The sequence below is a fragment of the Papilio machaon genome, chromosome 3 (genome assembly GCF_912999745.1).
Source record: "Papilio machaon chromosome 3, ilPapMach1.1, whole genome shotgun sequence".
Lineage (NCBI taxonomy): Eukaryota > Metazoa > Arthropoda > Insecta > Lepidoptera > Papilionidae > Papilio > Papilio machaon.
The window spans coordinates 1787349-1804209 of record NC_059988.1 but is presented as its reverse complement, the minus strand read 5'-3'; the positions used below and the strand labels follow the sequence as shown (position 1 = coordinate 1804209).

Below are 16861 nucleotides of genomic sequence, written 5' to 3'. Positions count from 1 at the left end.
GAGAGCTACTAAAATTATAATTACAATAAATATGAGTTTTCTATATAATTTTAGGGTAACATAAATTTTTTTATATACAAAATTTTAAGATCTTTGTGCAAAGGTTTAGTTATAAATAATAAATAAAAACAAGAATACTATGTACAATAATAATAATCTTATCTATCTGCTATCTTTATTCAGTTTGTCATAATAGTTTTAAATGGCTTGGGTCCTCACATGGGAGTCTAGTTAATGCTAGATTTTATTTAATGCAACTTAATTAAATTAAGATCTTCATCATTCAGATTACCTTTTGGACTAGAGTGGGTATATTCCTCATAGATTTATAATCTATAGATATCTAGATCATAAATTAGAAGCGAAAAAAGGCTTCTGGAGATCCTTTGTAAGAATTAATTTCCTTATTGTTGTCATTTACAATACAAAATGAAAAAACATTCTATCTACAGGTTATAATATATCTATGATAATCCTATTACATCGAAATGTTAAAATTACATCTACTTGAAAACTATTAAAGTGCAGCTACGACACAGATGTTAACTATGTAAGTCAAAAATGTTGTCCATATCTTAACGATCGATTTGATACTCTAAATTTACAAAATCAACAAAAACATAAGTAATAAATTATCTTATAAAATTAGTAATAAATAGGAACGTCCTACAATTTGTGCTTACAATTAAAAATAATATTTATGGATAGAGTAATATAGAAAAATGGTAAAAACTTTGTTCTCTGTCAGTACTGTAAACAATTCCCACATTAGAGTTACATTCTCGTAGTGACGTGTGTATCGCCGTTCTCTTTGGCGTCCTCGTCGACTTGCTCCTTGTTCCTCTTGTCTCTGTTGCGGCTGCGGAAGAAGGAGGCCGTGGTGACGGAGCGGAAGCGGAATGAGCCGGGCGTGCCGTTGGCCACGGAGCCCGTCGAGCCCTCGGTCTGGTCGCGCAGACGCGGCGACCGGTCGCGCTCGCGGGCAGGTCGCGTGCGGTACGAGAAGCTAGCCGCCTTCAGCCGCGCCCCGATGCCCAGTCGTGGCTCGCTCATATGAGGCGCCGGGGCCGCAGGTTGCGGCGCTTGCGGCGCGTGAGGTGCGGTAGGAGTGTGCGGCGCCGAGGCGCTGCCCATTATCGGAGGCGCCATGTCGGGCCGGCGCACCACCATGCTGCTCGCGTGCGGACGAATTCCCATTTCCATTTTCTGACCGTTGCTAGAACATAACATTATATTATAATTTCAGAGAAATAGATATAAATTTGAAGAGGAATAGAAGTTTATAAATACATACGTGTGCGTATGTCGCTTGGGCGCGCGACGCTCGGCGCGGACGCTGCCGGCGCGCGAACTTGCTGCAAATGGAATACAGATTTATCAACCACACAATAAAAATATCATTTAATTTGTTTAACGAATATTATTGAAATTGATGTCGCAGAATAATATTTTGAAAATGTGTGTATAGTTACATATAGCGGGCGTGTCGAGCGGATGCGTGTAGATGCGTTTGCGCGCCTGCAGCATGGTGTAGACGAGGGCGGCGAGGGAGCGCGGCGGCGCGGGCGCGGGCAGAGGGCCGGCGCCGCGCGCGCGACGTCGCCGCACCCACCACGTCTCCATGCGCCCCTTGCCCTTCACCTCCACCAGCCCGCGTGCCTCCAGCCCGTACCCGCGACGCTCCAACACCTTATTAACAAAGTCCAATTTGTTATCCTTCTCTTCGAACAATAGAATAGCAAGAATAAAACGAATAGTACCTGCTTGGTGTACTTGGTGACCTGTATGCAGTCCATGGCGCCTGTGCTCTCCATGCGCGAGGCCTCGTTGACGGTGTTGCCCCAAATGTCGTAGACCGGCTTGCGCGCGCCGATCACGCCACCCACCAGCGGCCCGCAGCTTATACCTGCGCAGAATAGTTTCTATGAAGGAAAACTGCAATATAAAAGCTGCAAATGGCTGGAAAAGAGCCGACAGCCCCAGGCTGCCGTGTAATGTTTGCAGTGCTCACCGACACGCAGACGAAACTTGTTAAAGCTGTGCTTGTTGATGTCGTCGAGCGCCTCGCGCAGCGCAAACGCGTAGTCCACTAGCGCGCACAGGTGTTCGCACTCGTCCTGCCCGCTCTGGGAATAACATCATTTAGTCTAAGTTACATTTCACTGACAAAAGACAATGCATTCTAATCTAATATCGTCTACTTTCGCATGACATGTTGCCAACAAAACATATTACGTTTTCAACAAACGAAACACGAGCTTACTTTGTGATTAGGATTAAGACCGGAAGCCGCCATGTATGTCGCACCGATAGTTTTGATTTTCTCTATGCTCTTGAATCTTGGTTGCATCAGCAGTTTGTCAAAGTCAACTGAAAACAAAAATTAAATGCCAAAGATGTTGCAACAATCATTGCGCAGTTAAGTGTTTAGATCATTGTGATAAAGTGAATTAAGAGCAGCCAACAGTTGGTACATTACAAATGATTTCGTTGAGCAGGCGCATGCAGTCGATGGCTTTCTGCTCGGAATAAAACTCGTGGAAGTTGGGGATGCCCGCGAACATCACGCCAACCTCGTCACGCCACTGCGAGTAGAGCTCCTGCAACGATAATAATAGCCATTGTTATAATACCATTACAAATGTACGTTTATTAATAAAATCTATCTAAGCCACGCTACGGACACAGTGTTTTTTCAAATTGATATAAATCAACTGACATCCGGGCATCGGTCCTTGGCAAGGAAGTGAGCGACGACGTGATCGGGCAGAATGTGCTTGAGCAGGTGCCGATTGGTGCGCTGCGTGTCGCGCATCTCCGCCAGGTCGGTCTGCGCCTGCAGCCGCCACAGCAGGTCCAGCCGCGACGTCACTTCCACCAACCGTGCGTGGTACACCACCATCACCAGGAACATCACCATTAAGATCAACATCTGCACGTAGAACGGCAGCTGTCTGCAAACATACAATCACGTTAAACTTATTATCCAGATTTTTATTGATGTACTACTTTTTTGTGATTATTAGTTATTATAGGTAGGAAATATTGACAATGTATATAGTAATAGAAAATTACTTACGTGCTCTTGTTTAAGGAGTTGAAATCGTACTCGTTGTAATATAATAGTAGTAGCACCGAGAACATGGCGACGTTGAGCACGGCCAGAAGCGTCTTGATGAGATAGTACAGCTTAAGGATAGAGGTGAGCGCGACCAGACATAAGATCCACGTGAACACGATATACTCGGGCCGGTAGCATTCGCCAGCACGCTCGTGCTCCGTGTCTGTACCGTTAGGCCTCTCCAATGAACTTGTCGCATTCCGAAACGACGACGGACAGATGTATAGCTTTGTTGTGCTGGAATCAGAATGAACTGAACTTGATTCTGAAATTACATATAATAAACTTGACAAAGAGCTGACCACATTGTGTGCGGAACAAAGTAACGAGTACATGTACTTCATATATCTACAATTACCATGTAGGTAAGTGTAGCTGTTATCTATAACAACGGCAAATTGTTTAGATTTCCACCATATAACGTAATATATTAGTACCTAGAAATAGACATAATGGTGACGAAACCACAGATGTGCAGGTTGCGGCGCAGGCGCGAGCGGCCGAGCGCGGCGGAGACGCGAGCCACGCGCGGTGCCACGCCGGGAAACTCCTCCGCCATCACCAGGCAGAAAGACAGCGCTAGCGGCACCGTCATTACGCCTAGTATCGCCACCAGCTTCCAGCAGCTTCATAATATATCAAAGTAATTCATTAATTTTCACAACATTTAAGTAGAATGGTGTATTAAGACGGTACAGGCAAGTTGGTGTATGGAATGAAGTAAGATGATTGTTATACCGTTGAGATCACAAATCACAAATAAATGTAACGTAATGCCGTGTATACTAACTTGAAATGTATGACGTATTGTACGGCGAGAATGAAGAGCCAGAGCACGAGGCAGCACATGACGTTAGACTTGAAGGTGCGCTCATCCTGGCTGGCGAAGCGCTGCTCGAGCGACGCGCGCCTAAAGCGCAGCGACCACGAACGCATGTTGTCCAGCCGCATGCGCCGGTTGCTGCTCACCTCGATTGAGTGGTTGATTATGTCATCCTCCTGAAACACCGCACAACTCTCCCTAAATTCTTCGCAGTAAGCGAGGACGTGCATCTTTACAGACTTATAAAAAAATAAAACATTGCAAAAATTATTTGTATCTTACATCTGACATTGAAGTTATTTCTACATCCTGCCCCTGCTCGGCGTCCTCGCGTTTGATAAGACACGGTAAACGCGTCACTATGGCTGAAGAACTCGAGAAGTACTGTGAAGCAGAAACTTTATAAAAATTCAGGCTACAAAACAAATGTTACCCTGAGAATATGATAAAAATATGTTAACAAGAATTAATGCTTTGTCAAAAATAATTTTAAAAAGGTCTTTAAAAAATTATATCTTAAAGAAACAATTTAAGCGTTAACAAGTTAAGGTTTCGAAGGACTTCTTACGCTCTGGAATGGCATCTCGGGCGTCCAGTCGGTCGTGTTCTCGTCGTCGATGCTGCTGCTGGTGCGACGTGGCGTATCGCACGGCGCTTGCGGCACCGCTTGTATGCTACAGTAGAATTTGATGTTGAATTATTCACACAAAAATCCCTGTCCGTCTTATGAAATATAACTGTCTTAAATACAATACCGACCAGTTGGGTCTCGAGCGATGTCGGGTCCTGCGCGGCTGCTCGGAGGACTTGATGAGGTAAGTGGTGAGGCCGAGCTCGCGTAGGCACGGGTCGCGGGTTTCGCCTTCTCCGGCCTCCACCTCAAACGTGCCGTTGAGACACTCTAATGTCGCTGACGATATGTGCACTCGCCTGTTGAGGAACAATACAATAGAGAAAAGAAAAAGGAATTATTATAAATCTTGTATGCTATTTATTTATACCCGGGCAAGCCGCCGCTTTCCATATGGTTGGCGATGGTGACGTCGAGCGACCACAGGTCAAACTGCCACTTGAGCAGGCCTAGCACGCCGCACAGCACCGCGCCGCTGTGTACTCCGATACGCATGTCCAGGTCGACCTACAATTATTAAATGAACTTTCATAGTAGCTGAGACAAGATACCGCAATATTGATAGAAAGGCCATTCAGACAAATAGTGAGATAGAATAGACATGTATTAGGGTCACCAGAGGATTCACTAGAAATCTTCTACTGGCAATTGGAATGGATCCTTATATTATGTTTTGTCCAATATAGTTAATTGTAAGGGAGGTACCTGAGCGTTGTACCGCACGTCGCGTATAACACGTATCATGTGCAGGCCCATGTTGACGCAGCAGTAGGCATGGTTGGAGCGCCGCTCCGGCAGCCCACTCACGCAGAAGTAGCAGTCGCCCAGCAACTTGATGCGGAGGCAGTGGTTCTCCTGAAACAATGCCACTAATTCAGATCCTTTGTGAATTGAAGGCGATATAAAAATATTATTTAACACGTTCTCTGCTAACGCGGTCAGTGCTGACCGTCAGTGTAGTTTCCCCTTAGGCTGATTAAAAATCATAAATCTGTTCAAAAAAAAATTTTTTTTTTGTTTATATCTATTTATCTTTTCCTCAAATGTTATTTGGTTGTAACTAAAATCAATTTGAGCCATTATTTATGGTAATAATTTACGTCAGGCAGCATTGACCGACGCGGCCTATAGGTTGCAAAAATCGGTTTTCCGTTACGTGGGGCCGCGCGGGTCGCGGTGTCGGGTAGCTTAATGGCTATTTGTTATGTGCTTTAATATTGTTATGTACCAAAATCTTAAAGAAAGTTTCAGTGTTTATAAAGTTACATTTTTAGAAAATGATCATTTGTGTTATTTTTTTAATAAATTTTTATGTACGGTGATTGTTGATTTTTTTTGTAAGTTCAATTTTTTTTTCAAAACCAACTTGATATGAAGAAGCTATAGGGCCACGCGGGTCAATTAATATGAGATTTAGTTTGACAGCGCTGCTCAACGGCCTGTAACAACGAATTGAAAACCCTCGTAAAACGCGGTCATCACTGACTGACGTGGCTTGAACTGAAAGTCTATATGTCAACCATCACTGACCGACACGTCCTGGACAGGAAATAACTTTATTTTCTCGGCATAGAACGTGTTAAGGAAAATAAACAGAAATTTCAAGCTAAGTTGCAAGCTGTTATAGAAAAAATGTTGATGTGATACTTTGTTGTCTGTTAAATTTATTCTGTTTTGTAACTCACCGAGGCCAATCTATCAAAACGCGCGAATAGCTCGTTCAATATCTTCACTAACTCTTGTGCATTACATTTACTTGAAAGTTCTGAAAGATTTATTAAAATCAAGTAAATAAATAAGTTATTCTTTGTTTAAGAATGGACATAAATATAATGATTAAGATTATCTTGCCTGTAAAGCCTTTTATATCAGCGAACAATATTGAAACATTTTCATGCCTCTGAATATAGAGATTGTTAAACTGCTGTTCTTGGAATTCCCCCTTAACCCTGGACACGTGACTGTAGATCTCCTTCGCTAAGAAGTCAGGTATTACTGTGAAAATAATGTTTTAAAATTAGTGGTATACTATCAGTTTACACGACTTCATTATTTTTTTGAAGTAAATACACCTAATTATAATACTAACCGCTTTGAAAAAGTTTCCATTGTCGATCACTCTCTCGTTTCGTCCTCTGTCGGGTGACCATGGAGCGGTGTGTTTCAAGGAACGCCTTGCGCTGTCCCCAGTCCGTCAAATACTTGGCGTACATACCCGCAAAGTTCACCGCGTTGTACAGCAATGCGTTCGCAACTAGCAGCCGTATTGCGCAAGATTGAGCCTTGAACATTAGTTATTATTCGATTTTGTACACCTTCCAGAATTTTGTATGATATGATACCAATAAATAAATGTTTGTATTAAGTCACAAAGTACAAAATAAACAAATGAACTATTGGGTCAGTGTGTACTGCATGGCCTAAGCCATACGAAGCTGGTATTTGGCCTGTCCTAGAGAGCCGCGTTGCGCGTGTTCAGCGGCCACCATTTTAGCTTTAATACACTAAATTACAACATTATAGATATAGATTATTATTGTTTAACCAATTATTTATCGTTATTAAGTACTTACGACTTCAGCGCTGTTGTTCATAATGTCTTTAATAACGACTGCGGTGGCGAGGACGTGTGACACTGAGGACAGTAGACCGATGACAATGCACCATCCCAGCGAGAGCGGTAGCATGGCGTACGGCGCGAAGATAATGAACAACATGTACCACACCTGGTTCTCCGGCGCTTGGAAACCGATGCCTTGGCCGCTTAAGCCTGAGATTAAAGAAAAAGTATGCTTCGGTGTTCAGGCACGGGAATAAGAACTAATAACAAAAGAAGAAAATCAATTTTAAATATGTTTCAGGACCTCTACTGACCAAATCAATGATGATAACAAGTCGGCATTTTAGTACAAATTTAGAAACAACAGAGTTGTTCTATGACCGGGCAAAACAGAATTCATAAATCTATTCCTACCTACTACCCTTCTGCGCATATAAATAAGTTTTTTGCCTGCTGACATTTTCAATCGTTACCTTGTGCGATAAGGAGTATCCATGTGGCGGCGGCAGCCCAGTGTAGATAATTGTTAGCGAAGCAGCGCCAGCAGCCGAGCAGGCACACTGCAACGTTGAGGCACGCGAAAGCTACGGTCCATGCAATCTGATATCCGTCCGCCACTGACTCGACTGTTGTACGAACATTGAATTAGAAAATTACCGCATCAGAATAAATGACAGTTGAAAATAATTGTGTCAGAATAAATCTTTGAGGGTTCAAATCGACTATAGAAATGAAATTAAATTTACTTACTGTCATGCCTATTGGTGAGCGTATAAATAAGCGACAAGCATATCTGAAACAAAAATAAATTAATATAAAAATGCATTCTATATCCTATATCTAACGAATAGTTATATATACTTCATTCCATTTAACCTTTATTGAACTTCATATTATTTGAGAATTAATGAATAAATAATTAACCATAAAACATAGAAAAGGGCTATTGGTAGTGATATTTTTAAGGAAGTAATACTTTTAACATAGATAATAATATCTTGAGAGTCAACTGGTCTAAGATAAGTCTATAAGGTTATCTATGACAACAATCTACGTACCCACCTTTAGTGCGAGGTCCACAACGTTCACCATTATCAGAGACTTCTGACGCTGACGTCTCGAGTACCGCTGGTATGACAGCTCCACCGTCTCATCCTGAAATAATAACAAATAAGAGTGGATTTCCACATACTGTCATCAATTTCACTCCAGACAATAACAGGTAAAGGAAACACTTTTAAAAAATTTGCATACCTTAAAGCTATTCGTTATTGAGGGCCAATATATTCCCTTGTAGTAACGTCCCGTCCTCAGGATGGATTCAGATGACACTGGCCAAACAAAAATAAAAGGGTTATTTCTTTTTAAGAAATAATCTTTTTACAATTTTTTTTAAATTCTCTTAATACTTAAACATTTATAATATTACCTGGATCACTCTCGGTACGAAATGGGTCGATGCTGTTGCGTGGACTATTGGAAGAACCGTCTTCATCACTAATGCGGTGCTGTAAAAAATAATAAATTGTAGTTAATACTTAAATTACTTTGAACTAATATTTATGGTACATTACATTAAAAAAAGTATTTTTAATTTCACCAAGTGTAAATTGAGCTGATCAAATCTCACAAGACACCTTTCACGATCGTTTTTTAAAACATCCTACGAATAATAGTAGAGTTTTGACGTTTAATAGAATCCGGTCATTACGAGAGATTTTACAAGTTGTATAATTTGATACCTTGCGTATATATATTTGAATCCATCAAAGCACTTTGAAGATTTGTAAATGGATTCGTCCCAGAAAATCAAATTAGAGTTCGCAAAGTGTGAGAACAGAGGCAGAGCGTGCTTCAAATTGTAGGCAATTAAACGCAACGAATTCTACTCCCCCTAAATATACATTTATGCGGAACACGAACTTCCTCAAAGTTTACTTTCTCCTACGTTATTCAATTAGGTATAAATAAAAAGCTTTCTTGCTTTTAATCTTTATTTGGTTTTCAATATCGTTTAAGTTCAGTATGGTTTAATATAATACAAATGTTCCCACAGGAGTCCAACAAGCCGAGTCAATCAGAGAAATGTGTACGTATGCCAACATAAAGAAAGTAACGATGTATTGAGAGTAATTTGTGATCATCAGCTGAAACTCTCGCCATACCTTAGCCCTGGAAGATAGGAAGTAGCATATCCTATTAAATTTAATTAAAAAAGAAATTAAAAACTCTTTATTGAACAAAAAAAAACATTTTAGATAAAATTGGTGGGGCTCTGTCTCCTGAACTAGTTAAAACTTTGTTTCTGGAGACAGTCGGAAGACAGACATACGGTAGACAAGAGTTAGTTGTAATATTATTATTAATATTAAAGGTAAATCGTTGAGCTTTACAATTATCTTTGAAATTCCCAATATTATATGTAAAATTTTCAATATTACTCAATCTTCTAATCTAAATGTTACTTCTGTAACAAGCCCCAGAGAAATGTAATGGGCCCATAAACAACGTAATATTTACATAACTAATTTATGAAACGAAAGTACTTAGCTGTCAAAAGTTATGGACCTTTGTTAAACGTAATGTCCAGGGATCGGGGAAAACAAATTAGCAGCAAGTTTTGCGTAAATCAATTTGCGTAAGTACATAAATGAATCACTAGATGAATTTGGGTCGGTAGAAAATCATAATTTTCAAAAGATTCCAATTTTTTTAGTTCGATGATGTTTAATTTGATCAAAGTTCTTTTAGACAACATGCGTTAAGGTAATAAGTAAAATGTAGTAATAAAGATATTATTTATGCGAGTAATTATTAAAAATATGAAACAATGTGAGTAAAAAAGTGTTTCTCAAGTTGTAAGTAAACAAAACAACACTCCAACAGATTAGTATAAATATCAGATCCACCAACATTGTAGTAGGACTCTCTGAAACCACCTGTACATTGTTTTGACCGCAATTCGTTCAACTGTACTCCGTCCTCGCTCCGATTCAATTTGGCGGTTTTATGATTGACGTCAGCAAATATTGTTTTACAACACACTGTATTGTTTAAATACGATATTCAACGAGAAAGTTCAACAGAGTTACAATCACAGAACAAGTACAGATATAGCTTTTAAAGTGAAGTTGAGTAAATAGCTGTAATAGTTAACTATTATAATAGCTAGAAAAAAGGCTTAAAGTACCGTCTAGCATTTTATTGTTATTAATTCCACTCAAGGAGGAATTGACATTGACTCCCTGAAAGTTATTTGTCTGGTCCTTAAGTGTGACAAGTTGCTCATCCCCTAAGAAGTATGACGTCATTGTGGAACATTAGAAAGCTGATAGAACCTGGTCATCAGGAGCGGAGCAGCTGGCGCCGTCGCCTGGAAGCCGCTCACTATCGGGCGCTGCCTCACAATCTCCCTCCCGAACCACCTCACAGCACAGACCCTGTCAAAGTTAATAACGTACAAAATATTATTGAAGTAATTAAACTCGTTCTTATAATGTATCAAGTAAGAGGTGGGATTTGTGTTTCATATTGAACCCTTACATTCTAAAAAGAACATTATGCCTTCAAAATTACACATAAGGTCTAGCAAGACCAAATACTGTTCATTGGCAGTTCATTAACTTCGGATATTTACGTCTTTAGAAATAAAATAAATCTTAACTTCTGAACATAAATTCTTAACATAATAACCTTGATTTTCTAACTACAAAATCTCCGTGTAAAACATATTGTTATCTCTGGTTTGTCAAAGATAATGACAGTGACGACAATATGTTTTGGTCTCAGCATCCAACGAGTACCGTATAAAATAGGGCAAGAAAGTCTCACGAACTTCATACATCATAAACTTTAACAAGCGATATTAAACACGAAAATTACGTCAATAAAGTGAACAATTAAATCCAAATGTGAATCGTTACGCGAACACGTCAGAGATTTATGGGTTTTGCACCTCCGACTTGTTCGGACACATCTGAGTTTAACTAAAAATAAATTTATATGTAAATTAAAATATTAGACCATTAATAATATATGTGTCAGGACTCTAAACAATATATTATAGCCCAGGTATGTTGATATAAAGAATTAGTTTGTAAAAAGAGTATGCTTTGGGTAGGCATTCTTGATAATCGAATATTTTTCATCTAAGCTTCTGTTGCAGGAATATTTAAAAAGTTTCATTTAATTTTTTAAGAATATAGTTTATTTATGTATCAAAGTATGACATCTTTAACATAAAAATACCTCTAAAAACCTACATAACCTCAGCAAGTATTAACCTTTACTCCTAATGTATAAAGGTAATAACAAAAAAGAGGGGAGAGTTCGCTACAAATTGTATAAACTCCAAAGAGTAAAAGTTCCCTTTGACAACGGTCTCTGGATACTTGTAAAGTGCAGCGAATAAAACCATTTCATTTAACGTTCAGACTTAGTGGAACGGAATGAGGTGAGCGGTGAGGTAAAGTACCGCTGCTTACCACTTTTATTGGCCACCTTTGAACTCGTTTCGAGTTATGAGACTTTCAGCTTCATTTCGACCGAGAAATGTTTACTTTTGAACATATTAATCTATATATATAAAAGAAAGTCGTGTTAGTTACACTATTTATAACTCAAGAACGGCTGAATCGATTTGACTGAAAATTGGTGGGCAGGTAGCTTAGAACCAGGAAACGGACATAGGATAATTTTTACCCCGTTTTCTATTTTTTATTCCGCGCGGGCGGAGTCGCGGGTAAAAGCTAGTATTATTTTAAATGAATGAACACTGTTCTTTGTTTTGCATTCTTTGCTGGATATTTCTTCTGTAATTTTATGACGACGAAGACATTTTATATCTTACTTTTTCTTAAAGTAAGTTTCTATTGATGTAACACCTCTAAAATATTGAGAGGAATGTCTATACCGTTGTATATAGATAAGCGAAAGTCCAAGAGATCGTGAAATTTTTTTTCGCTTAAAAAAATCTTTATTAAACCAAGTTTCTCGCTTATCCAGGTTCAACTACAAATCGTTGTTGATACATAAAAGTAATAGAAGTACAGGAAGACAATTTTAAATGATTTGATATAAAAGTAATTATATAATAAGGTTTAAAAGTGCATTATCGAAGTAGAGTAGTTGCGAGTCATTGTACTATGCAATACAGCAATAGTAAGACTTGAATATTGTTTTTTTGTTTAAACCAATATAGACGTCGTTTATTGAATGTTTTCTAGAGAAATTCTTCTAAATGGTGTTGTTTGTACAAATTGAAACGCTGTATTGGCTAAGATAAGAAAATGTCACAGAATATTGCATTTGAAATCAATAGCACGTATCAACTTTTTACGTATTGTACTTTATTATATGCAAAATAGTAGTAGTATAGCGAGACGTCTTTAATATTTGAATTCTAACTTATAGACTATAATGTAGAGTTATTTATTAGTTAACGAATAAGTTCAGGTTCAAGTGATAGTGAACAAAGTTCTATAAATTTCTGTGAATAGAAAGATTATATTTCAGATAACAGCACTACACACTGCTAATGTGTTCATTTAATGATATCATAATGCTGACTAATAGTTATCCCCTCCACCTTCGGTAATATCAATGCACGAACTCATTTCATGGCCATGACTAAATAAAAAATTAACTTTACTATGTCATGTTTATTTTACGAATAATTTTCCGTGATAAACACGTAAAATTTCCCGTGATAAACACGTAAAATTATCATTTTTGGATTTATATTCAAATAGAACCGGTCTTGTTCAAACTAGATATTACATCGTGCACTGGAAAGTTGCCAAATACTTTCAGGTGTTTTCCATGAAATTAAAGCATTTTCTACCAAATGAAGTAAACTTTAAATTTGTTTGACATTGGAATATTTAGTCAGTCAAGGTTAAAACGTTTGTGCTCTACTTTACAATAATATTAGTAATAAAACTTTAAAGAAATAAATATTCAATCTAATACCAGTATTCATCAACGTAACGATAAGTTACAAATGCGTATAAATATTTTCAAAGTGTATTTGAACTGACGCATTAACCTTCAGTTTAATTATCCATTAAAGGTTTATATAACTACACATCTTATTAAAATAAACTAATTAGATTACATAAATAATCTTCATCTTTTTCTAGAAAAAGTTCGTGTTTTTATCAAATCAGTCGTTGTACGGAATAGCAATAACACGAGAAGACGATTTTATAGACATGATCAAAGCTCGTCGGGATAAAAACTACCCATCAATCATATTTCGGACACACCAAAAGATAAAACGTTTTTTCAAAGATGTCACGGATTCGCAGCTGACAAGAGTGAGATGGAAAATAAATCGCCTACCGCCGCCTATTTGTCGAACTTTGTTATATACTATGAATAGAGGTTCGATAATCCAGTATCATAGGATTTAGAACTTTGGAACATAAGTGCAGTGCAATATTTAATTAATTAAAAGCTTGCTTGGAGCATTAACGCTACGAAATTGTAGCACCTGCTACAGTCGCTACGAGACTCAACTTCATTTACGTTCTCTATTATATTAGGTCCTTACATATGAAATTGGCGTTTTCTATGGGAGGAACAAAAAGTCGAATATTTTTTAATATAATATATTTAATTAATCAAAGTATGAACCATTATTTTCTATGCACTTTTGCCATGTCATAGGTAGTTCATTGATCCCTTTACTAAAAAAACCAGTCGGACGGGAATCAATAAAATCTTTGAAGGCGATTTGGACTGCCCCATCGTAGTTGAATTTTTTCCCTTGCAAGAAGTTATCCAAATTTCGAAAAGAATGATAATCTGTTGGAGCAAGGTCCGGGGAGTACGGAGGATGTCTTAGACTTTCCAATTGAAGCTCTTCTAATTTAGTAGCCGTCTGTTGCGCAATGTGTGGTCTAGCGTTGTCGTGAAGCAGCAGTGGCGTGGATCGATTGACCAGCCTAGGTTGTTTAGCCGCTAGCTTTTCCATCATGGTTTGCAATTGCTGACAATAGACATCAGCCGTAATAGTCTGGCCAGATTTGAGAAAACTGTAATGAACAATACCGGCACTAGTCCACCAAACGCTTACAAGTAACTTTTTTGGGGTTAATTTTCGCTCGGGGCAGGATTTGGCTGGCTGGCCAGGATCCAACCATTGCGCTGAGCGCTTCCGATTATCGTAAAGAACCCATTTTTCATCACAGATAATGATTTGGTTTAAAATACCTTCATTATTGTGCCGGTTTAGTAATGTAACGCAACAGTCGACGCGCGTTTGTCGGTTCGCTTCAGTCAATTCGTGAGGTACCCACCTTTCAAGCTTTTTAATCTTCCCAATTTGCTTCAAGTGAATTAAAACAGTTTTATCACTAACATCGCAGCCTGCAGCTCACTCGGACGTGGTTTGCGATGGATCCGCTTCCACAATAGCCTTCAACTCTTCATTATCAACTTGAGTCTCAGGCCGTCCACGGGGCTTGTTCTGCAGATCGAAATTTCCAGAACGAAAACGTTGGAACCAAAAACGAACTGTGTTTTCTTTTGCAACACGACCGCCATACACATCATTCACCCTTCGAGTCGTTTCCGCAGCACTAGTGCCACGGCGGAACTCGTACTCGTAAATAATGCGATATTTTAAGTTTTCCATTTTGTAAAATGAGTGACGCAAACACAGAAAAACAGAAGAAAAAAAACAAATGAATGACGGTCATCGAACCACAAATACATGAGTCTATAGCTGTACAAATTTGAATTTGGAATTCCTTACCAAAGAGGAGAAATTCGTGATTAAAGTGGCCAGTACGAAAAACGCCAATTTCATATGTAAGGACCTAATATAAAAAATCACGTTTCTTTTCACTCAAAATATCTTTCTACATAAAAGTAAACATTGTTATTTAAGTTCATGTCAAGGTGATATGCGTGATATTTAATGTGGTGAGATCGTATCTTGCTACTGTTTCTTTTGCGGTTATGATTAGTGATGCAACGGAAGTGTCTTAGCGGAACCAGAAACGGAAACAGATGTCAAAAATAAATTTTAGCAGAAACGGAAACGGAAGCGGATGCGGAAACAGAAGTGTAAATAATATGAAAAAAAAACATATTTTTTTGGTAAAAACAGTTTGTATTCGTTTTTAATTTATTAAGCAATTGGATATCGGTGTCCTTTAGCCTTCAATGTATGTATTTTTACTGTGCTGCAATAAGTTAAAATACGTGTTGACAAACGGAGGCTTTTAAATATTAAAACTTAAAAATAAAAATATTACTAAATAATAAAAATTCACCGTAAAAAGTTTTGGCTCCCAGCTGTTACCTTTTTTATTTTGTAAACAGTGAATGTGTTAAGTATCAAATACACCAAATCTACATTAGAAAAAGATATAATTATTAGGCGTCGGTGGCTCGTGGCACTTGACTTGCAATCTGCAGGGGCTGAGTTCGTATCCCGCCATGTACCAATGTGTTTTTCGATTTACATATCTACATTTATCCGACGTTCTTACGGTGAAGGAAACCATAGTGATGCTGCCTGCACATATCTGAGAAAAAATTCAATGATATGTGTGAAGTCAACCCGCTCTGGGCCTGTGTGGTTGACTATGGCCTAGTCACCCCTAATTTGGGGTAGGCTCCGAGCCCCTCAGTGGGGATGTATAGTGAGCGGATGATAATGATGATGATGATGATATATTACATGGTTATCACTTATTCAAAAGTACATTTAATAACTCGTAAGTATGAAATAGTCACATTTTGCCAGTTGTCAAATTTTATATGGACAACAACTAGACAGTTAACACCAGCAAGAGAAACTGATTGTTTCAAACAGCAGCAGAAAATATTACGCGCTTAAATTCACAAAAAAAGTACGTAAACAAACAAATGCGACAAGTGCCGAAAGGCCGCGCACGGACTGCGCGTCTCGCGCCGCGCCTTTGGATCTCTCAGTCGTCGTAAAGTTCCGTTTTATCTCCGTTATAAAAGTTGCGGAAACAGAAGCAGAAACGGATGTTGAAAAGCACGCGGAACTTCCGCACTTGCGGAAACGGAAACAGACATCCGTTGCATCACTAGTTATGATTTATATAAGACATTTAATACCGTCTGTATACGGTACACAAAACTTATAAAATACATTGATTTTAACCACACGCCTTACAATTATAAAATAAAATCAAATTTTAATTTCAATCAATTTTTTGGCTTCAAAACTAAATTTTAGCGGACATGCCAATTTTATTTAAATGTTTGTAGCCTAATCGACGAGTAATACTGAAGTGTGACGTATCGATCTAATCGTATTTAATCGGGCCTTTATGTTTTTAAAATTACGAGTTATATGCTTGTTTAATTACTTGGTATAAAATAAAATGTAGCATATAAATATAAACAGTTAGCGAGGCGTGCTATACTCTCACATTTGAGGATCACTGTTCCCACCTTCCTAGCGTATACAACCGACCTGTTTTTTTTAATCATTAGACTTGTTTTTTATACACCTTTTTTATATCACGGGTTCTATTTTAAATAACGTCATCCTGGTTAATATTTTTCATATATTTATAACATATAACTATATAATTTAGATATAAGTAACCGGCATTTGCAGTCGCTAAATGGTCGCTAAGGATCTTCCTTAGCTTATATTTATGTGATTCATCTATACTAAGGTACTGTTTTCTAATGGAAAAGAAACGAAAGGTAAAATTACTAAATCAAAAACGAATA

The 16861-nt window shown here is 38.2% G+C and overlaps 1 protein-coding gene across 1 annotated transcript in view; it reads right to left on the bottom strand.

Moving 5' to 3' along the window:
* Window positions 1–680: 680 nt before the first annotated feature.
* LOC106707822 (adenylyl cyclase 78C) overlaps window positions 681–16861 on the bottom strand; it is a 36479-nt gene continuing 20298 nt past the window's right edge. Inside the window, exons 5-30 of the mRNA XM_045686014.1 lie at window positions 10474–10575; window positions 8565–8643; window positions 8390–8466; window positions 8198–8290; window positions 7886–7928; window positions 7609–7761; window positions 7149–7345; window positions 6665–6857; window positions 6427–6570; window positions 6261–6340; window positions 5281–5430; window positions 4946–5082; window positions 4704–4874; window positions 4513–4618; window positions 4227–4328; window positions 3912–4120; window positions 3559–3747; window positions 3080–3358; window positions 2720–2954; window positions 2480–2600; window positions 2264–2370; window positions 2012–2126; window positions 1761–1906; window positions 1473–1689; window positions 1295–1355; window positions 681–1216 (exon numbers count right to left, since the gene is read on the bottom strand). Coding sequence (XP_045541970.1) covers window positions 775–1216; window positions 1295–1355; window positions 1473–1689; window positions 1761–1906; window positions 2012–2126; window positions 2264–2370; window positions 2480–2600; window positions 2720–2954; window positions 3080–3358; window positions 3559–3747; window positions 3912–4120; window positions 4227–4328; window positions 4513–4618; window positions 4704–4874; window positions 4946–5082; window positions 5281–5430; window positions 6261–6340; window positions 6427–6570; window positions 6665–6857; window positions 7149–7345; window positions 7609–7761; window positions 7886–7928; window positions 8198–8290; window positions 8390–8466; window positions 8565–8643; window positions 10474–10575 — 3948 coding nt within the window. The 3' untranslated portion in view covers window positions 681–774. The remainder of the gene's footprint in view (window positions 1217–1294; window positions 1356–1472; window positions 1690–1760; window positions 1907–2011; window positions 2127–2263; window positions 2371–2479; window positions 2601–2719; window positions 2955–3079; window positions 3359–3558; window positions 3748–3911; window positions 4121–4226; window positions 4329–4512; window positions 4619–4703; window positions 4875–4945; window positions 5083–5280; window positions 5431–6260; window positions 6341–6426; window positions 6571–6664; window positions 6858–7148; window positions 7346–7608; window positions 7762–7885; window positions 7929–8197; window positions 8291–8389; window positions 8467–8564; window positions 8644–10473; window positions 10576–16861) is intronic.